At 36.5% G+C, this 23,508-nt stretch overlaps 1 protein-coding gene across 1 annotated transcript in view; it reads right to left on the reverse strand.

Annotated features, from left to right (window-relative positions):
• FANCC (FA complementation group C) overlaps nt 1–23,508 on the reverse strand; it is a 72,875-nt gene that overhangs the window by 10,357 nt on the left and 39,010 nt on the right. The window contains exons 4-9 of the mRNA XM_059834101.1: nt 19,550–19,669; nt 18,683–18,747; nt 15,040–15,204; nt 11,904–12,060; nt 5,881–5,933; nt 3,253–3,352 (exon numbers count right to left, since the gene is read on the reverse strand). Coding sequence (XP_059690084.1) covers nt 3,253–3,352; nt 5,881–5,933; nt 11,904–12,060; nt 15,040–15,204; nt 18,683–18,747; nt 19,550–19,669 — 660 coding nt within the window. The remainder of the gene's footprint in view (nt 1–3,252; nt 3,353–5,880; nt 5,934–11,903; nt 12,061–15,039; nt 15,205–18,682; nt 18,748–19,549; nt 19,670–23,508) is intronic.

A 23,508-nucleotide genomic window follows, 5' to 3' on the forward strand; every position in this document is an offset into this window, starting at 1 on the left:
AGTGGTGCCCAGTGACAGGACCAGAGGCAATGGGCACAAATGAAAACACAGGAGATTCCATCTGAATATCAGAAACCCTTTTTTTTTTTTTTTTACTGTGAGGGTGACCAAGCACTTGCACAGTTGCCCAGAGGGGTTGTAGAGTCTCAATCCTTGGAGATATTCAAAAGCCATCTAGACATGGTCCTGAGTAACTGGTTCTAGATGGCCCTGCTTGAGCTGGGGGGTTGGACAAGATGACCTCTAGAGGTCCCTTCCATTTCTTTTCATTTTCTGTCATTTCAGCCTTCAAGTCTCCATACCAATGACCTTAGAACTCTTCTGTCTCCTTTCTTTAGGAATAAGAGACTATTTCGCAAATAGATAATCTCTTGAAGCACAGACCAGGAATACAGACTCTATAAAATGTGATGAATTTCTAAATCCAGTGAAGACCATACTTAGTAACTCATTTCTTTTGGGATATACATATATGCATCTTACAAATGGAATGACACATTCTCTCTCTACTAATTTTTTTGTTCTGTAAACAACAGTTAATTGAAATTACAGCACATTAATATATACAGTATTCTCAGACAGTCTACATATCACTGGTATGGTAAGACTCTAAAAGCCTACTTGTCAAGTGGAATTAGGTTAATTAAAAATTAATAATCCCTATACTAAAGTATGCATGTAGCCAATTACCTTGCACCAAAAATCCCCATGAAAAAGCAGCCCTTGACACAGTTAGTAGTAGTCAAGACAACCCACAGCATTAGTTACATATGAAAACAGTATTGTAAAGTAAGTGAAAACCAGTTTTCAGCATACTGTTTAAGCAAAGCAAAAAATGTTTGCTTCCTATCACACAAACATAGTATTTTAGGCAGTTCTTTACTTACATAAGCCATCACAAAGTGCAAAACAAGGTACAAAGAGAGAGAATGAGTTTGGATGTGGCTGGTTATAATAATTGCCATGATGCATAACAGGAAATAGAAGTTGAACACTGGCTTAAAATATTTATCCAGCTATTTAAAACAAAATTCCCAGTTGAAAACCACTGACAATTCTGAAATGATCAAGGGAAAATAATCCTGGACGAAATTACAATTTCCATCAAATAAAAACATGAACTTTAAGTTCATAAATTTACAAGTAACATAACCCAAATATCCTTAGGTCAGCTTTCACTACCATCACAAACTTGAAGAAAATCTGCTTGTACAAAACATGGAAAGGATTATCCCAATAGTGATCTCAGTACACCTATTCTTAAATTTCTTATTCAATGACTACACAAATGGTCTTTTTTCCTAAGTAGGTTTAAACCCGATGTTCCACTTACACATTTTTCAGTCTCCTAAAACATAGGGGCAACAAGACTATTCCTAAACCCTGTAGCACTGTTTTTTCACACTCTTCAGCTTTTTTCTGCCAAACCTTGTTCTCTCTAAATGGTCTACAAAGTTATTAGAAAAGACAGCTATTTCTGACAGCTGCCACACTGCAATAGAGAATCTTCCTCCTCCTACCTTGCAAACCTGTGCAGCTGCCAGACATGACCTGGTTCTTTTGAAAATTTTGTGGACACATCTGTTTGCCTACCCTTTTTTCAATTAACTGTACTATAAATTCCTAAGGTCTCCGATGACACAGCCAGAACCCTCTTCATGCTCTGCCATTAATGATTTTACCATTCCTCTGTGAAATGCTAATGGAGCACATTATGTCCTGTCAGGGTATCCAGATACCACAAAGATGGGTGCCTTACAAATACATGTAATAATTGTATGACAAAAAAATACGATCTGACTGATTTAAACAAAGTTTAGGAAGTAGTCTGTGCCTGCATTTTTGTATGCCAACTGTTAGTTAACATTATGGTTGATTCATAAACTGTGAAACAAGGGATTTTAAATTCTAATATTGAAGATAATACCTTAATTAGAGCTGCATGAATTAAACTGTATACAAGTTAAATAGAGGAAACTTAATATTTAAAACCACTTCAAAAAGCGGGCAATAGTCTATATCACAATGCCAGCAGGTGAAGAACTTTCACCCTGAAGCAAATGCATCACCTGCACAACAGGATTAGCTCTTGGGTGTCTGATGGGTGTGGAATCTTTACTTGCACTCTCCATCCAGTCACCCCCACCTGGGGCTCCACAGTGTGCGGCTGCCATGTAGTCAGGGTGGCATAAAATGAACATGCACAGCACCTATATATTAAGCAAGACAGCTGCAGTTTCATCCTTAATTCATATTGCCTGAAGCTAGAAGACAGATTCAATCACACTGCTAATTAAAGGCCAGTACGTCCATGAAGTCCCAAAATTTTCTTAACTACCATCTCCCCAAAAAGATGCAAAAATCAAAAGAAATGGAAATTTTCTTAAGCCTAAAGTGAAAGCTAATAAATGACAGGATACTTCCCAAACTTACACCCTATGAACTGGAGTTAAACAACCAAACAAAATGGTCAGGATGTGAAATGACAGTGTGATTTGGAAACCTGAAAAGAAGTTTGCAACCTATGAACAAGACAAGGGTTTTTTGTATCTCCATTTTGAAATTTAAAAAGAAGAACATGATCCTGCTCTAGTTTAAATTAATACATACAAAAGTAATTGTACTTAATACATTCAGTAAGACCTGTATAAAAATCTGTGCAGAAGAAGAGATGCTAAGCTGGGAAATTTGAAGCTTTGAACTGATGAAAAATTTCTGAGAGGCCACTGCTGAAGACCAGAAACTCAAACCAGTACGTATTCTGTGTCTTTTACCTTTTGAACAGACAAATCTGACTATTCGGTGTCCTATTTACAGTTATTTGGGGGAACAGGGATGGGGTTATTATCTCTGTTTCATTTATTATCAGAAACCCTGCTACTGCAAAAGAAAAACACATCTAAATTTTTTCATCCTTTCTATCAAAGGTGGATGATCATAATCACGTTCACTATACAGGCAGAAACTTCAGTACCAGGGGAACTTCCCCTGTGAAAATCACAGTTAAGGTTGTAGGATTACTCCAAGGTAAAGTCAGGTAAATTGCTCTTACATATTGATTTCACACTATAATTTTATTCACAGGTGAAAATGTGTGCACTGAACTTTGGCATGTATATACAGCTGTAGAGAGATGCTATTATTCAGCTCGTTATATTCCGTCACTGCTCTTAACAGTAGAAATGTTGTTTTCTAGTGAAATTCCATATCTTCTCACTGAAAAAAACCATTAAGAAATAGATCTTGACTAACCTGCTTGTTTTCATTCTGATGAGCCTGAAGAAAGAGCTGTGTAAAGAGCTGTATTACGGTCATAACTTCTGGACTTCCATCAGTTTCCAGCAGTGCATTCCTATGCATTGAAAAGTTAGATTGTGACAGATCAGATAATTAGCCTGCCCATCACACCACTGTTAACTGAAATGAAGAAACAAAAGGTACATTCTTTGTATGCTGTAGATTCAAGCTGTGTCTGAGGTCATTATACCAGTGTAGAAACTGATAGAAATACTAACTTTGCAGGCTTTTTTAATTTTATTTTTACTTTAAAAAAAACCCATATGTAACTCCTACAAATAAACTAGATTTAGTAAGTATATACAATATACATGCAGACACACATGATTTACCCTACCAATAAGGGGGAAAAGTGTAAAAATAAAAAAGAGATTACCACAACGTTATTAGGCAAATTTGGCATCTAAACAGTCTTACTGGCTTCAGAGCAACTATTTCCATGCTTACAGTTAAGCATACTTTAGTGCTTTGTGGGACTGCATCCCATAGGCCATCTCAAATTAGAGAGAAAGTACAGTCTAGTACAATCTCCTGGGATATCATACCTGGAGTGGAAAACAAAATAATAAAAAATTCTTGACTTAATGTTAATTAAGTCATGTGAATTAAACTGTTAAATATAACACTCCTACTGGAGCCAGGGAAACAAACGAAGTTGTTGATCAAATTTAAAAGTTATATATTTAAAAAACTACACAAGGAGACTGAACTTAAATAATACAGCTGCTGTTCAGTCGCTGTGACTCCTTAGTGATCACTAAGCAATGAATCAGAAGCACAAACAGAAATGAGTGTATACCAAAGGCGTATTTTAGATCAGTAATTGCTACAGATTTAATTAGGGACCAATGCATTCCAATGTGCTTTCAACGGTGAAATCATAAAATCCACTCTGAAGGTTCAGGAAGGTGAATGCTTTAACTGGCCTTCTGTAGGGCATAATGTAACCTTGAGCAAATGGAGCAGAAAAACACATGGGCAGCGAAGTGAATGAAGTACAAGTTCTTTATCAGCAGGTCTCTAAAATTTCATGTGACTAAATCTGCAATAGTATCTTAACATCTGCACACCACTTGATGACAGCTGGAAGGATGTCAGAGAAATACAACAAAAATGAACACAAAGCTTCAGAAACCAACTGGTCTGCAAAAGCCAGCTAACATATACAGCTTCACTTAATACCAAGAGGACCTGACATATAGCATTTTAAAAATACATTAAGGGTTTAATACCAACAATGTAGAGAAACAAGCATACTAAGTAGAAACAATGGAAAGCAAACAAGGGAGCAGAAATGTAGGCTGAGCAACAGGAAAACATGATGAAGTTCTAAGACCATTTGGAACATTAATACAAGTGCAAAGTTTTATTAGGAAATACTCCGCTGGACAAAGTCCTGCATTATCTGAGAAACAGCATCTCATCCATTTCTACGGTCTACCAAATGGAAAGGGTGCAAAAGAGTTATGTAGTCCCGTGTTATTTGTAGAAAATATTTTATGTACCATGACCCTAAATAAGCCAAGAAGCTTGAACAAATTTTGTCTCCCTATACCATCACAATATACAGCCTCCAGCCTAAGACATGAGTACAGGTCTGTTGAAGTCGCATCAGTTTTCAAGTGCATTTTGCTTTGGGAAAGTGACTGGTTTCAACTATTCAGAAAACGCTAGCTGTGCTCAGACACAACAGAAACAGAAAGGACTGCTATAACAATAGCTGCCGAGTGGTTCCACCCTCACGATATGGCAGTCTACAACTTCTACAGCAAAGGCTCTTCTGTTAGTGCCTGCAAACCGAAACATGCACAGACACACAAATGGCCCCAAACACATGCACCTGGGAGCCCTTTTTTCTTAATAAGGAAAACACTTAATGAACAAAGAATGTCTGTCACTAAATACATTATTGTTGTATTGAAACTGTAATACTGATAACCCTGGCAGTGCATCTACTTAAAGAGAATGACAAAATAATAAGTCAAGTGAAGCAAAGAGAAAAAGCCACTGAAAACTGAATGCAAAGGACTGGAAGCCCCCATGTGGTAAACGGTATATATTGCTTCAAAATAATCTTAATGCATTCAAAACCAAACTCATTATTAACAGGCAGATCAATAGTTGCCATTAAGAGCATATCTGATGTCAGTCCTGAAGACTATTAACATCATGTAAAAGAGGCTACACTGGTAAGTGCAATTGTTTTAGCTAAATTCCATCTTCATGCTGGCATCGGCCAAGCCATTTCAGCATTTATAATTTTCACCTCAAAATCGTATTTCAACCACAAATCTCTACTGAAGTACAAAATAAATCATAATTTTAAAGGCTAACATACAATGTAGCCAACTGTATCAATGATTATTATAATGTAACTTCTGTGTAAAGTTCACAAGATTTTTAACATTTTTCATTATTTGCAGTATCTTACACAGAAGGGGACACTAAGGCACACAGCTAATGAAAAAGACATCCTGAAATTATAATACATTCCAGATTATTATACTCCTCCTTCTCATGAAGAAAACCTCAATGTATAAACTGATCATCTGAAACAATTCCCACTATAATTTCAAGACTTACTTGAAAATTTCATTAACAGTTCTGAAAATGGCAGGATGGCTCGCTGCTTGTGGCTGTTGATAAACAAATGAAAGAAAATTAGTCATTAATAAGAAACAACTCAAGCAACTGCCACTGTATAATTTACAGCTTAACTCATGGATGCTATTACACTGCAATTAAATTGTAAATCTCCAATCAACTCTTACTAAACCCCCAGATTTTCTCATTATTAGTTTCTTCAAAATAACTATGTCAAAGTCATGGAAGGAGATCCACAGCGATACCAAGCAGGCTAAACAGCTGATAAATGCAAACACCTGGGATCCCAAACTGTTTATGACAATGATCACTAAAAATACTAATGGTGGCAGATAGATAGAACAGGTTGTTGCATACAATTGCTGGAGGCAAGAGACAGGGAGCAGGTTTACCAAAAGCTTTTCTCTCCTCTTCACAGACAATCCCCTTTGGATGTGCTTTGAGATTCTTGCTACATCTTCAAAATTAAGTTCCAGAAATTAAATTTATTTTATCACCTTTGTCTTTAATACTACCACACACATTTTGGCCCAAGACATATTTTTTACAGTATTATTTTCTTCTGTGAATTTCAGAGTTGCTAGTAAAAGCTAAATATCTCAGTGTACCAAAATATATTTTTTTTAAAAACTAATGAAGCTTTTTATCATGCTACCACACAAAATACTGTTTTAAGACAGTTGTTATATTAAACATGCACTAGTGAACGCACTACTCGCTAATCCCATATTCTTCAATTTTAAGATTTATTAGGCTTTTATAGAGCACCAAGAATAAATAACTACTTACACATTCCCCAAACTGTATTTGTCTAAGTTAAAAAACAAACTCATGCTTTGTGTTTCTGAAGTTAGCACGTGAAGATTTGATGAGAATATAGTTCTTGAACAATCTAGAGTAATGCATGTTTAATAAAATGCATTCTATAAACTTCAGGATGCATGGAAGGAATAGCGTTTATAAATGGCATTTATGGTAACAGCTTTAAGTGCCTGATGCACTATGCCAAAGAAAACTTTTATGCATTTGTTTCAAGCTAAAAAGTACCAAGTAGAATAGGATTTTTTTCTTTTTAATTGCACACAGGCAGAATGAGGACTTTACTCTACATGATCCCTAAATGATAATCTCAGAAAATAAAGAGACAACCTTTAATATGAACTGTCTAGAAAAGCTCCTTGTTTCTCACACTTGTCTTTGCCATACTGGAAATACTAGGTGGCACCTCATGTTCATGTTTTACCACACTTTTTCTTTGCCACATGGCTGTAGCTAAGTTGTGGTATCGAGCGCGTGCCATCTAGTGTTCAAGAGCATTCACAGACGGTTGTTTGGACGTGTGAAGAACAGCATGCAGCTTGTTGCAAGGCTGGTCTCCAAACTTCCACTGCTAGGGGGCAAAAAAACCTGGCTGGGTGAGTCAAAAAAAGAGACACGTTCATCTCTTTTTTTTAAAAGGAAAACTTGGGCTAGACGATCTCCAGAGGTGCCTTCCAACCCCAACCATTCTGCAATTCTGTGAAAACAGCAGAAAGCAAGAAGAATGTTTTTCAATCCTCTGGGCTAAATGGTTGAATTCAGCCATTTCGTCACTGTCTTTTCAGATGCTCTACCTACCTTTGCACACATACTTCTACGATGACGTACCAACCTGCTGTTGCTTAAGACAGGTTAAGTATAAACTAGAAAGGGTCCATCAGTACATGGCCACACATAACAAGATCAAATCATAGTTCTTTTGAACAAGACCAAAATAAATGTGCTGAATGCAACAATGAAAAACTCTCCACCCTTTCCTGCCAGACAGCAGCAATCTACAGTACTGACTACAAGAAGCCACAGTTAATAGCTCCTAGTATTTAATCTACACTACTGAAATCAGTATGAATTCCATGACTGATACACGAAAGCGGAAACAACAAAAAAACAAACCCCGCCACTGTTACCTAATTCCACAAGATTTTGATCAGTCGACTGCATGGAATTAATTTGCATGCACTCGAAGTAAGAATGCTATCATACTGCAAAAGTCTCCAAGGCAATTTGAAGATATGCCTGTTGTGTAGGGGGACTAGAGCAGGCAGCACTATTCTGCTATGACCAGCAGCAATTCTGGAGTTTGGGAGGGATTATCAATTTCAGGAGAGATTCTCATAGGGTTTTCATGTTGTTGACATTATCTCCTTATTTTTTCCAAAATAAAAAGGCATTTTTGATTTTAATAATCTTGACTGTGACTTATGCAATATTTTTCACAGAAAGCTCAGAAATCCAAACATGCTGTCTACAAGGAGCTTGTTCCATCACCTTTAAAACATGCACAATACATACAGCACAACACACACAAAACCAGAAAGATCCAAACACAGGGAACTGGAGCTGTATGTGTGGTATCATGATTACATATTTTAAGAATGTGTGCCTCTTCAGGAAAAAAAAAAAACACAAAACCACTGGGATTTTTGAAAGAAACAAAATAGGAAAAATATACTGTAGCATAAAGTATTACAAGTTCTATAGAACTACACTACTTTTGTATCTGTATTATCAGAAAGACGAACCCTAAACAACTAATTTATAATACAAAGACAGAATGGAATAAAGAAATAAGAAAAATACATTTGTACCTATAGGATGCAAGTAAATGGCACAAAGAGGAATAGACTAATAATCATATACAGCAATTTATGCACATCATAGAATGCTCTCTAACAACTGCAAGTAAGAGGTAAGAGTAAACATAGGGAAACAAATTGTGCCTAAGATCAGACAGCAACAGATTTGAGGTGGTAACACTGAAAATACCAGCTCTCTTGACTTCCAGACTCACAGGCAATGAAGTGGACACAACACTTCTACAGTTAAACACATCTAGCTTTAAGAAACTACTACACTGCCGTATTTCCAATGTTGTCCGTATTTCCAAATTGTATATTTACCTGTATTCCTGAATTTTATACTTACCAATTAAAAAGAAGAAATGTCACTTAATTTTTTTCTTATACCAAGTGCCGAATGTATTTTTATTTTGAAGCATACATTTATTTTGAAAGCACAAACATCTTTTTACAGAGGTTTAAAAAGCTCCTGCATTCATCAACATTATGAATAAGTTACTGTGCACTATTTCAAAAATTTTACCGTAACAACACAGGTTTTGAAGACAGGCAATACTGAGGGAACTAACTGTAACTCAGCTGGAATGTATTACAACAAGAAAAAAAGCTTCTCACTTTCTCTATCCTTACTCCTTTCTCCCTTGTTAATGCCTATTTCATTGGCACAGCGCCCAATGAAAGGTGAACGTGGATCCAGCTAGACTCAAAACTTGGGGATAAGGCACAGCAAGAGGGCAATGCAAGGGCATGGGAACCAGAGCAGACTCCAGTTTGGTATCCTGTCAGGCAATGTAAGAGTCACCGTATCAGCCACTAGAACTGTATTTGCTCTATAATGCTGAAGCAAAAATAACAGCAAGGGAGACCCCACAGCTTTCAACTGCAGAGCACAACATAATTTTGAATCTGGGCTGGACTTGGGAAAGCTGACAAGGTAGAAAACCAAAACACAGCAATTACAGATGGTTTATAAAGGAGAAGCTGACAAATTTTAAGCCCTCTCAACCTACTGCACTTTTCTTGCAACATAACTTTGAAAGAAATGAAACTACTTTGGAAAGCTATCTAAGAAATGAACACAAACTTTAATTAACACTGATTCGTTCACATCTCTTTTTACATGCTTTACATGTTTTAAAATTCTGTTTATACACATATCTGTGCATTTCTGGTAAAGCATAAAATTCTAATATGTATATTTATTTAAATTGTAGTTATTAACGCTCATATACCAACCTTAAAGTTACCTCAGACAGGAAGACATCCACTCACCCACCAAATTCCGAAGAAGCTAAAAGACCATTTGTGATGGTCACTTAATTTTTTTTTTTTACTACTTCTGAATAACTATAGAATTTCCAGTATTAATCCCAGTTTAGCCCCAAAACCACGAACCTTATAGCATACCATATAAAACACAAGTTAGTGGACCATCACACTACAATTACTCTTGGAATTAACATATAAGACTATTGCATATCAAGTTTCTTTCATAATAGAAGTATGGTGGTTTACAACTATCTGGGTACCATAGATTTCTATGAGGGTTATTTACAGTTTGGTTGCTTTATCAAGATATTTTGTTTAGATAAATGACTGTGATAAAGCAATTACAAAAGACCTTTTTGAAATTTCCTTCTTATCACATACCATCATCAAATCACTAACAAATTTCTGCCTATTGGTACTCCAGAGGTTTTCTTCCAAATAGTAGAATGTATAAATCAAGTTTTGCCTCATGATTCCACTCTTTATTACCATATCCATAGGGCAAACAGAGGTCACATCCTACAAATACCATAATCCAACTACCAAAAAACGCATACCCATGCTCCTAAATAAATATTCAAATGGCTTTCAGAAAGGCTAAATTAATCATACTGTTGGATTCAAAGTACTGACTCATCTAATGTCACAAAAGTATCTTCCTAGTACTATGCACAAGTTGTACAAAATATCATTAAGTATTTTAGAACACGAATTCTGGGTCAAATCTTTTCCTTCTATACTGCCTCTCTGAAGCTTCTTATCCTGTTGTTTTTAATTGTTATTCCATCTCCCATTTATGCACCCTCCCTCTTATCAATGCCTATCAATCAGCAATGTCCATCTTCCAGCTGCTCTCTTCTTTATGCCTCCATTCATTCCACTCCTTGTCCACAGGATGTCCTCTCTAAACCAGCATTCAAAGCTGTTGCACTGGTCTTTCCACTCTGTGAATATCTTATTTTGAAAGCACAAAGTCTTTGGAGCAGAGGCAAGTAAGGACAACCTAAGCGTGCTAGCAGAGTAATGTTCCATTCTTTTCAGGGATCAGGATGTGAAACAAGGTAAATATTAACATTGTTAATAAACAACAATAAACCAATAATTAAACCAAAGATTTTACTTCTTTAGCTATATATATAACCTAGATATTTTTATTTTTTCCTCAGCCATGTGTGCTACCATACACTCTATTCAACTCACAGTATATCTGATACAGAAAAACTAGGCACAGGCCTTGTATATAGCCTTGTCTTCTGGAATAGCTAGATCCCCAGGTAACATAGGAAGTGCTGTTGACGCCAAGCACTTAGGAGATTTGCAAGTATTATAATAGATTCCTAAAACAGACATTTGCAGATTCAGTTAAAAAGGAAGAATATTCAAAGGTATCGTTCTTTTCCTATCTAAAACACATACTCTGTAAGCAGTTTCATAGGCTGAAAATAAGATACCATGTGCCATTTTTTAGTTCTATACATTTTATCAAATACATAATTTAAGTACGTAGCACACATGCTATTTCACACTGTAATTAACAAATTTACATTTAGTGTTGCAGACTAGCTCATTATTTTGGAAAAGGTATTGTGTCATGTTTTCTCACAGGAACTATTTTTGCTGCACTGCGTAACACAGCATTTGAAATAAACTTTAATTACAGTTTAGCAAATACTTTGTAGTAAGAATTTTGTTCAGGTTTGCAAACAAAACCAAGTAACTAAGCAGTCCATAATAAAATGATCTGCAAGGAATTTCAATTGTTTAAACTGCTAAACTCCCAAGGGTACAGATATTGAAGTAAAACCAGATTCAAATCCTCCCTGACGAAAGTTTAAAATTTTTTAAGGCAGGCACGTACTGAGCACCCCCACCAGTCAGATTCTCATCTCTTCATCCACCCTTCATCACTGGATGAAATCTTTTTTCTCTTCTACCAATTCAGTGTAAAAACTAAAAATTTAGTGACATTTGTAAGACTCAAGATTTGCCTTTGCATTAGCAAGTTATATGCCACATGACAGCCATTTCCCTCAAAGATGCCAATGTATTTGAAAATTCTCTGTCACTTCTGTAGCATGAAAGAACAGTATCAAATGTACTACATGTTGCACATACCAGTAACGAATCTTTTATGACACAAGCCGCTTCTTCCAGTGAATCCAATTGAATTGAAACCAAGTGGTCTAAAAGATGTAATGTAGCTTTTTCAAGGCTTGGTAAGTGACGAAGCCAGAGGCTGAAGACAGCTGATTCAGGGAGGGAGATCTTCTTCCTGGTTTAGAGAGAAAAATACTGTTTTCCCTGAGAAACTGGAAGGAAGACAAAAATGTACCTTTTTTTTTTTTTTAAAGCACACTGGGGAAAAAGAAGACACAAAGATCAACCTGCAGCAAGAGAGAGAAAATCTTGTTTACAGTACTCTGTTCAATATCAAATAATAATAATCGCAAAGAATAACAGGAAATCACCACCATCTACACATGAAACCTTACCACATGTCTTTAAAACCTAAAAATTTGGTTATGATGGATCCCAGCAAATGGAAACGGAATGTTTAAGTCTTGCATTCCCGTCCTCTCTAGAGAAAGGTCCTGCCCCACAGTTGCGCTCTTTCAAACCCAGACTGCTTCCTGCAGACCGGTCTGCTCAGAAAGTGTCAGCAACTGACAGAGAAGCAGGAAGATCCTGCATAATTTTTCTGCTGATTAAATCAAAGCATTACCTGTCTTTGCAAAGAAATAAGAAAAAAACCCAAAAACTGAGTTAGAGATAGGTAAGTCTTCAGCCCACCAACACTGACTGGAGCCTTGTAAAAGATAAATGATGGAGAAGGAAATTATCTCTTCAACTAAAGCTTTCAGCTATAGTTCAGCTGAAGTATAGTGTTGTATCACTAGGAAATAAAAGGTACAGTTTATTTTGAGACAACACTGTAATTTGTGTGGACCAGGACAAATCAAAATATACTAAAGTAACCACCCAAGAAGAAGAGAGATCACAGCACAAAACATGTTGGAATATTGTTGCAGCTGTCATGACAGTTGCAAATTAAAAGGTTAAAACCACAAAAATACATAAATAACAAGAAATATGTGCCTTGGTCTTAAATCAAGTTAAGATTAAAAACCCTAAAATTAGGCTGGAGAGTACATGCAAACTAAAGCTAGTGATAAAAAAGAAAAATGTCAGCAGAAAGAGAGATTTAACACCATTTTAGGATCTATCTTCAATATATGTATTTACCATATATTCATTTAAATATCAGCCTTCAGAATTCTGACTTTCTTTGAAAAGCTGTATTTTTTCCATTCAAAACTATGTAATAGCTTAATTTAAAACTGTACATCTGTAAACAAGAAACATATTGAAGTAGGTAACGTGAAAATTGTAAAGCAATGATCAATTTCAAGATGCTGTTTAATTAAGTATCACTATTAAAGCACATATGCCCATCACAGTAAATTAAGAATGACAAGAGATGATTTAATTTTGCCACAATCCTCTTTTTTATTCTTTTGTGGTAGCATGGCAGATATTATTATGCCAGGAAAAGAAAGCTAATAAGCTTACATAGAGGTGTTCCTAGTCTGAGATTTAAAAACTGTCTAAGATGTAAACTGTAGTCCTTCTGCGACTGAACTTGCAGATGGTCCCACTGGGACAATGCTGAATTCTGTGGAGCACTGCAAGTCCCAATATTTAGTAACCCTATTTCCTGGAGCAGGCTTCACCCGTGTTTGGAAGGAAAACAAGTGTTCAGGACACATTGACAGAGTTAGGGAACACAGAACTCTATTGTCAAAGTGGGGGAAAAAAATAAAATACAAGCAATTCATGTTAAGATCACATAAGCTTCAGTGACAAGCCAGGAGTATACCATGCAAAGCACGTGTAAGCCTACATCTGGTTGTCAAGGGCCCTGCAAGACTCACTTAGTCAACAGCCATATGAACTGAATTATTTTTGCTCACTGTGATAAACAAGTAGCTCAAAAGTTAAGCACAGGGACGTTTATCTCAGCCAGAAAAACCTTTTATGACCAACTAAAGGATTCAGACTCATATTATGAAGTGGCAAAAGTATGTCATGGTGGACTGCCCATTGGCTCACTCACATGAATACAGACCATCCATGCTGAACCTCTGAACTTGCTCTGAAAGTCTTCCAAACTGCATTACTGCTTGTGGAAAACATCCAGCCTGAAGCCACAAAAGACGGACAAATGAAAGATAACTCTTTCTTTTTTGGGACACATCTTTCACTACAGACTTTCACATTCCTTTTTTGCTTGTTTTCCTCAGCTTCTAGTAACGTGTACAAATGAGTAATTGTGCTTTTCCATTAATTATTTATTTTTGCTGGAGCCCTCATTGGAGCAATGTAACAATCTTCATTGGAACGTCTCAGAAATTATGATGTTGGGTACAGAGGAAGCAGTTAAAACTTTGATTAAAAAGGAGACAAATGGATAATTGAGGTAAAGTGTTCACAAAGGACCTCGTCTAGTATAAAACAAAATTTGCTTATAATACAGTCCCTCAGCTGCAACGTGAATAAAGCAACTCTCAACCAAAAGTAGGCTGTGCTTTCCCTGACGTCTTTTCTTCCCTGACATTGCCAATCTTGCTGATGTTCAGCTTCACTCAGCTGGTTTTCGTCCGTAGACTGATTTTATCAAAACGGTGGTTTTACTGGCAGCAAAACAAGCAAAGTTGTATTTCAGAAATTGCTCCTATCAGACTAATTAAAAATAATCTTCTAAAAAACAAGAGAATTTAAAATATTGAGAACCATTTTCACAAAAACAGAAAAAAGAGAAATATGGAATCATTCAAACATAAGGATCTATCTTGTGTACAGAAAAATAACACAGAAAAATAAAGATTACTCTCAAAATGTCGTTAGGAATGTCGATATATGAAAGGTAAATAACATTTCTATGAAAAAGTGATCATACCTTTCACAAAATTCCTAAAATCTATTGAAGACTTTAACCTCTATTTCAGAGAAAAGGCAGGACAAAGTTCCAGTCAATATTTAAAGCTGTTATGCCACAATTTGTACATCAACAATTTAAAATTCTGCTTTAGCCTACAATCTGAGATCTGCTATTCACCTGCAAGGGACTTATTTTACTAGAATGCAGAAGATTTGCAGTGCATTCAGCACACAAACCCAGAGAAAAGACATTTAATTGCATTAATAACCTTTATGAAAAGAGCACAAAAATCATGCAGACCATGCTACTTACTTTAAAATGGCCTCATTCACAGCTTCCAGAAACTCTGAACTGAGAATTTCTTTTGATGCACCTCCATGGTAAAGAAGGAGAGCTTCCAGCAATGGAGTTAGATCAGGCAAAGTAATGAGAGGGAGACAGAAAAGGGACACAGCATTCACACGACTGGCTGAAACTCTGAAGGAAAAATAAATACAGTCCATATTTCAGAAAAGTCAAAACTTTAATTTCTAAACTGATAAGGTAAAAGAAGATTAAACTAATAACAGAAGGTTAAATGTAAGAGATGCATAGCTAACTGCAGAAAAATTATTTATTGGAATGACTGTTGACATGTCGTTACATATTGTGTGAAGAATATTAAGGAGAAGTCAGACAAAATTTTGGTATTTCAGTGCTCAAGGCAAACCACATGAGGGATATCAACCCAGTTCTGAAGTGCAGCCAGTTGTGTTTGTTCAGTAATCATACCCTTTCTAGCAGGGAATGCTTTGTCTTTCCCAGGATCAGCAAAGAACAGGTAAGGAAGACTACAGATTCACAGCTCCCTTGTAGGTTTGCTAGACCCTCACAAGAGACCACCTAACTGCTTTTAAGGCCTCCTGTTGTTTCCTTGACCTCTCTCCTCCCAACAGAGACAACTTCTATGAACCAAACAATATGAATCCTGCTGTCAAGTGCTCAGCTGAAAAATTTTTGTCTTACAGATCTACAGTTGAAGGAATATGTGGATCTTAATAATGGATCTTAATATACGAACCACTCACTTGACCTGCTTGCTAAAACTACATGCTTGGAAATTATTAAAGACAGCGGAACCTGGAACATAAACAAAACATGGAACCTTTGGAACATAAACAAAAAGGGAAATGGCACACAATATAAGAGATAACATTTGCAAAAGGAAATCACAAGTTTCCCAGAGTATATATAGTTTCTAGCACATGAAACTGCAGATTTTTCTAGATGCAATATTGACAGGAAGACATTTATGAAGACCAAGAACTCCAAAACATTGAATTCTAGCAAATTAAAAAGTGCTAGATTGTTTGTAAAAGGCTTCCTTGAGTTGCTGCAAATTTCTCCTGATTGCATTCTTAACTACAAGGGGTACATTCTTTGCAAGAACCCAAAACTGTTTTCTTTGGGGAGCCACCAATACAGTCTATGATGAGCTGAGACAGGAATTGCACTACAGGCTGCTCTGAGTAAGAGCTAACTCTATTGCCCTGCATGTATTAAAGCTACTCCCAAATAGATGTTGCCTAATGCAACAGAATATGCCTGGCATATGCTATAACAGAAGTGTTATGATTTGTGGACACGGGGTACCATTGTGGTTTCCACAGTGAGAGAAATAAAACATGACACATTTTCAAAAATTCTAATTTCTGAGTTAGTGCCTAACCAAATATGTTTAAGGTTTCTTACACTGAAATACTTTGAAATGCAGTTTTACTATGAGGAGTGTGTCTGTAGGAATGGTAATTATTGCGCTGCTATTCATTGTGCAGTAGCATTTTTCAGGATATACATGTAAAGGTCACAGACCTGAGAGTCTTTAAATCAGTCCCCTTTACAAAGTCCTGTTTGTAATTCCTTATCCAAGACGGGAAAACCTTAGCAGTTTACTTTATTCTTACTTTTAACTTCAGAAGAAAAACACTTGCAAAGGCAATTTTCTTCTTCTTCTACATAATCTTCAAAACATGTTCTTGGATTACATTCTACTGTGTGCAATGAATTTGCACAGACATTGTCATCTGTGTTGCTGTAAGCATCACTGAATGGAGAAATGAAACAATGTACGCCTCTAACTGCAAACTACGTTTTTTTCTACAACTTGAATAAACAGCCACATCATAATTTCTATGCTCAAAAATCCACTTAAGTTGAAAGTTTTCCTTTTCTTACAGTAGAAATCAGATATTTCTCTTCCCAAAAGTCTCATTAGCTTTTCAGCTAAGTCTGCTTCACCCTACTTTATAAGATGTGGGTGTTTGTTTTCTACATTGAATAAAACTTTGTGATGCTCCTCACCAGCTGTGTCCATGATTCCAATACTAAAGTCAGGTCTAAATGAATTCAGCTCATTTACTCTTCCTTACACAAACACCTAGGTGCAAGAAGGAAGGGAGAAAAATAGCCAAGCTATTGGCTCATGATACAAGGAAGATACTTCAATCAGCCTCCTCTTTCCTGTAACTTTACAGGCTATGTGGTGTTAAATAGGTCATAAAATTCATTTCTTCATATCAGCAGCTTTGACTCTGAATATACACAGGAGAGTCATATATTTAAAAAAGAAGACACAATTTGAGTATACATCTATACTAAAAATATCTATCCTTATTTTTGCTTTTGTTTTTTAGCTGGAATGCATTTAATTTACTTGCAATCAAAAGGATATACTGACGTATTCAAATACGATAATTTTTAAAATATTGACAAAAGATAAAAATTATCTGCATTTCAAGGTCAGTAGAAAGGCACAAATTACACAGTGAAAAGGCATGATCATGTCAAAAATAGTGCCAACAGTAGCATTAGGCAAATGTTTTCCCTTTTTTGTGGTCACTGATTTTGGCTTAATTCACTGTATTTATGTATTATAGATGAAGAAGGTGATTATTCTCACTGACTACACCTAGACTTGTAGAAACACCCCACATAATGTTGCAAGATGATTATTAGCATCTGATAATCTGGATTGGAGATCTGGCCAGAGCACATCGCAATTTCCTTCCTACCCACTTTCTCAGACTTTCATCCTTAGAAAACCAGGCCAAAGAAGCAGTTAAAGGGTGGAAATACTATGTGCTTGGGTATATTTAAAATAGTTGTATATGAAACATGCAGTATTCCCACAGCACTGTTTGGTACCAGATCAAGGAACTAACGGAAGGAACATGAGAGATTCTTTAAATAAGCATAGACAAATTTTATCATTAATACCAAGTGCAAAGTAACTACTATTCTGCCATATTAAACTATCAGTCCCCCAAACAGGGAAAAAAGTTCCTTTGGAAAAAATTTTTTTCTTTTCTTACAGTAACTGCCAGTTAACTTTGGTTATAAGGACACATATAACAGCCAACATTATGATTATGAAGTTCATGAGGTTCAACAAGGCCAAGTGGAAGGTCCTCCACCTGGGTCTGGGCAATCCCCAGTAGCAGTACAGTCTGGGGGATGAATAGATTGAGAGCAGCCCTGCGAAGAAGGACTTGGGGATACTGGTGGATGAAAAACTGGACATGAGCCGGCAATGTGCACTTGCAGTCCAGAAAGGAAACCATATTCTGGGCTGCATCAAAAGAAGCGTGGCCAGGAGGTCGAGGAAGGTGATTCTGCCCCTCTACTCTGCTCCTGTGAGACCCCACCTGGAGTGCTGCATCCAGCTCTGGGGCCCCCAATGTAAGAAGGACACAACACAAACAATTCTGTGACTCTCAGGTTAAGTATAAACTCTTATGTGAAGCAAAACTTAACAAGCTTGTCCACACCTGAAATTATCTACATACATATCCAAAACTTTCCAACTGAAACCTAAGTTGCCTAAGACTGTAAAAAACCCGTTTTTTAACTGTTTGTTACACTGAACTGTAATGATCCAAACTAAAACATACGAAAATGATGTTTAGGTAACACCTACCTCCCCTGAATGTTAAGTCCATTGAACTGATTTCCTCTGAGTTCCGTTACTAATGAAAAGACCATCTGTTAAATAAAATAAAAAATAAAATAAAATAAAATCACACATACTGCAAATAAGCAGACATCAGTTGCATGGTTCTCTGTGTGACTGACATACTGTGGAGGTTAATAACTTTCTATGTTCACTCAGTTTGATTTTTTTATTTTTTAATTATTGGTGCCAAATTAAAGCTGTCCAGATCACGGAATAAACTATACTGCAAAACGTTTTTTGAACACACATGATATACCTTCCACATCTGAAAACTAAGCAGCTATTTATTTTAGCTCTGCTTCCCCAAGAGTTGAGGCAAAACTTTCAGAAGAGCACTACTAATAATTTTTATATGCTTTATCTAATTTAAGTCAACATATTACAAAATATTATTCCCATTATTTTTATACATTAAATGTAAAAGACACTTTTCATAAGATTTAGGGCTCATCTACCATTTTAAATGCAGTGCATACAGTCAAAGAAAACATTCCAAAAGTTACGTTCTAATACACAAAATAATATATATAATTTAAACTTCACAGGGGAAAAAAATTAATGATAGGGCAGACATTTTTTGTTATAACACAACAGCAACATAAATTCTGTTTTTATGAACATCTATTACAGTGTAATCTAATAAAAAACTTTCTCATTTGTCCAGAGATGTCCCACTTCATTTTTTTCCCTTAAAAGGCTGTAAAAGTAACTGAGGTAAGAAAAGATAAACAAAGTTCAGTTCATGTTCCTTACAACAATGACAGCTCCATGTATGTGCTTATAAACTGGTGATTTATTATTAACAACATCTCAATTGCACAAAATACTTACATTTTTAAGTAAGTGACAATAATAATCTGCTGATGTGTAGCCAAGAGTTGATATGAATGTACTGGTTTCAGCTTCATTACTTTCCCACTTAGAAGAAGAAAGGAGATGGCACAGCAAACTCTGTGAGAAATCAACAGAGGGGCAATAAAAAAAGTATTAGGCTACAACATGCTGCATAAAAAGAACTAACTGCTATTGAGCTATATCTGGGGTAAGATCTTTTGATCAGTAATGGCCATTTTACACCATCAACACAAAAGAGCAGGCAGCTCCCATCAACCATAAGAAAAATGCTGCAGCTGCTACAATCAAACATGGGTTCACACACCACACAATTTCAGTAGTTGTGCAATAGCAATGGAGGCCATCCATGTCAAAAACAGACAGACCTTAGGTAGGCTTCAGTTCTCTGGGAGCCATTTCAGTCTAATACCATCTGGATAGCAGTAGTCATGTTGCTACACAGTAAAAAACTCATCTGTAGTCTTGATCAATACCATGATCAAGAAGAGAAACCGTGAAGTTAACATTTACTTTTCCATATCACTCCTTCAAGAGGCCCCACTATTTTTTATGGGATTCAGGGTCTGGCCTCATAATTTAATTTGCTTAATTTCCTCATTATCTTGAAAAGATAATGATAGAATTTTAGTTCAACATTTACTTCTCTACCAATTTCACTATGGGATGCTTTAAGACACATTTAATAAAACCTTTTTAATACATCATACAAAAATCAAAACAATCCTTTGATGATAGATTCAGAGTAAAGTCAGATGAATACATTTGATACACTAGTTCTGCAGGCACATACAGAGGACTCTGAACATGGTACTCAGGTTGCATGCTTTCCCAGTTCTTCAGTGCTGCCCTACAGCTCTGCTGTCTTTTGGACAGATCTTACACCCCAGCACCTTCCCAACTGAACTCATTTATGAAAACTGTTGTGCGCAATCTTGAGCAGGTTTTTGCATCCTGCTGTCATAACTGAGCAGAGGTAGTTTTATGTTGCTTATCAAATGATCTGCTCTGATTTTGTTACAGTTTTCTTTTCTTCCTGTCCTCTGTTGCTACATGCCGATATAACAACATCTGCGCTCCCTTTCCAGAGGTTCATTTCAGGGCTTTATATATTATTGACACTTAAACTATAAACGAAATCACACTTCATATGGCAATAAGTATAAAACCCTTTGTAACAGAGGGTCAGGATTATCAAACACTGAAAAAGACCTTAATTAAAAATATGTAATTAAAAGGAAAATTCAAATGAAAGCTCTGTGACTTCCCTGGTCTTAGGGGGTTTCTCTTTACTTACTCTTTTTAAAAGACGGATTTGATGAAAGATTCAAGACTACAAAAAATAAAATCATTTAGCCCATCTTCTGCTTTCAGAAATCCAAACCAAATATTTATGCACACTTTTGTTGAAGATTCCCAAGCAACTGCTTCAGAAGTCCTGGAATTAGATCTATTGCATGTATTCCTTGTTTGATTAGTGTGAGAGAGAAGATATGATCAGCAGAAGCACACCGGGGGCCTAAGAAATCTCCTTACTATCAAAATAAGTAACAGGCATTTGGGACACCTTATTTATTGTACTTTTGTTTAGGATTGTTTTCCTACCTTGTGGACATATGTTAAATGCCTAAATATCCTTTTCTTTCATTGTAAACCTTTTCCTACATAGCCCTCAACAGCAGAAACTGCTGTTTTATTGCCATCTAGTGACTTCCCTAAAACTAGGGAGGATGGAAAATGCTGTGGCAACAGACTTCCGAAGAAGTAGTTTACTTAATTTGCAAATGCAACTTTTGCATTCTTAAGAAAAAGAAATAAAAAGGTGGATTTTCAAAATGTACAAGCATCTAAATATGTCAAAAGTGAAGGCTAAAATCTATTAAACTGTACAATCTCCAAACACCTCTTAATCAATTTATTAATATGGAACCATATATATTTTTATTGTATTGGCAACTATGACTGAAGTTAAAATTTGTTTTCAGAACACTATCAAGGGTTCAGACAAATAGTTCCTACAAAATAGGATGGTTTGCCAAGTAGAATGAGATACAGGATCAGACTGCAAGCTGAAAATAAAATAGAGGAGTTAGCAACAACACACCTGGGATGCTACTTTTGCTAGAGATAAGGAGGGGGGCTTGAAAAGTACAAAGTTTGTTGGATTGCTTAGAGAAAGACTTGCAAAAAGCTACACCAGTGAGAAGAACAAACATAAAAAGCTCTGAAAAGGATCTGACAGGTTGACATGGCAGCTAATGACAGCTAAATGAGGGAGTAGCTTAAAAACCCATATATTCACCTGTAACACTAAAAAATATATTATCTAGCGACCGTCTCTGTAACCAGAATTTTCCTAAGGATAAAGCTAATCAAACACTCTTTAGGTGAAGAGTAATTTCAAAATTACTTTCCCCCTACCCTTGTGTAACAGTCATTGTGAACCAATCAATAAAGGAAAAGACAAGGCAAAATTACTACACATGATCAGAGTCTGCATATGGCCTGCAACACTTTCCTGGGTTTTTTTTGTTTAGTTGGTGGGCTGAGGGTTTTTTTTGTTTTTTGTTTTTCCTCTTCTGAGCACTTTACTACATCAATGCTAGGATTTTACAGATAATTTCAGTTATTTTTTTGGAACACACAAAACCTCTGAACAGTCAGAAGGGGGCAAGGGAAACAGGGGTAAGACGATACTGTAGTCAAGATGAAAGGAGGTATTAGGTATGTATAAAAGAAAGGTAAGCATTGAAGGTAAAAAACATTTAGAATTCAGCTCTATGTCTTACATATTTCATTTTACAGATACTATTGCCAGTGCAAAGCCTGAGATATACCTACATGCAACAAAGATAAGAAATTTGGTAACAAAAATTTACAGCATTTCTCTTTTAAGCTTTAAATGCTTTCTTTGGTCCAAAACATGTCCAGAAAGTTCTCCTTCTCTCTAGAAAATGTAGCTCATTTACTGCACATAATTCTGGTTGTAAGTGATAATTCTTTTACTACCATATATTGCATTAGCAGAGAGCTGTCTGAAAGAAAAGTCAATGCTGACAATTCACTCTTACATTTGATGAATGGACTGTTAGATAGATAAGGAATCAGCTAGATGGCTGTGTCCGAAGAGTTACAGTCAATACCTCAATGTCCAAGTGGAAACCAGTAACAAGTGGTGTCCCTCAAGGATCAATACTGCGACCCATTCTGTTTAATATCTTCATCAATGGGATGGGATTTAGTGGGACAGTGGGATTGAGTGCACCCTCTGCAAGTTTGCAGGTGACACCAAGCTGAACGGTGCAGCTGATTTGCTTGAGGGAAGGGATGCCATCCAGCGTGACCTGGACAGGCTTGAGGGGTGGGCCTATGTGGAGCTCACAAAATTCAACAAGGCCAAGTGCAAGGTCTTGCACCTGGCTCGGGGCAATCCCCAGTATCAGTGCAGACTGGGGGATGAATGGATTGAGACGAGCCCTGCAGAGAAAGACTTGGGGATACTGGTGGATGAAAAACTGGACATGAGCCGGCAATGTGTGCTTGCAGCCCAGAAAGCCAGAGACACTGGAACAGGTTGCCCAGAGAAGTTGTGGATGCCCCATCCTTGGAAGTGTTCAAGGACAGGCTGGATGGGACTTTCAGCAACCTAATCTAGTGAAAGATGTACCTGCCCTTGGCAGGGGGGTTGGACTAGATGATAGTTAAAGATCCCTTCCAACGCAAACCATTCCATGATTCTATGATTTACGTAAGGTGAACTGTTTCTTGAAAACAAGATGCTTTCAGCTGTTCTATCACATAATCCTCTTGTAACAGTACACTTCTGTGTACGTACACAAATGGTGTGGAAGGGGTAGTATAATGGCCAGAAATAAAGCTTATACCTAATAACCTCCAACTAAAGACTTTTTTTTTTTTAATATGATTTTTCCAGCCAC

The sequence above is a fragment of the Gavia stellata genome, chromosome Z (genome assembly GCF_030936135.1).
Source record: "Gavia stellata isolate bGavSte3 chromosome Z, bGavSte3.hap2, whole genome shotgun sequence".
Classification (NCBI taxonomy): domain Eukaryota; kingdom Metazoa; phylum Chordata; class Aves; order Gaviiformes; family Gaviidae; genus Gavia; species Gavia stellata.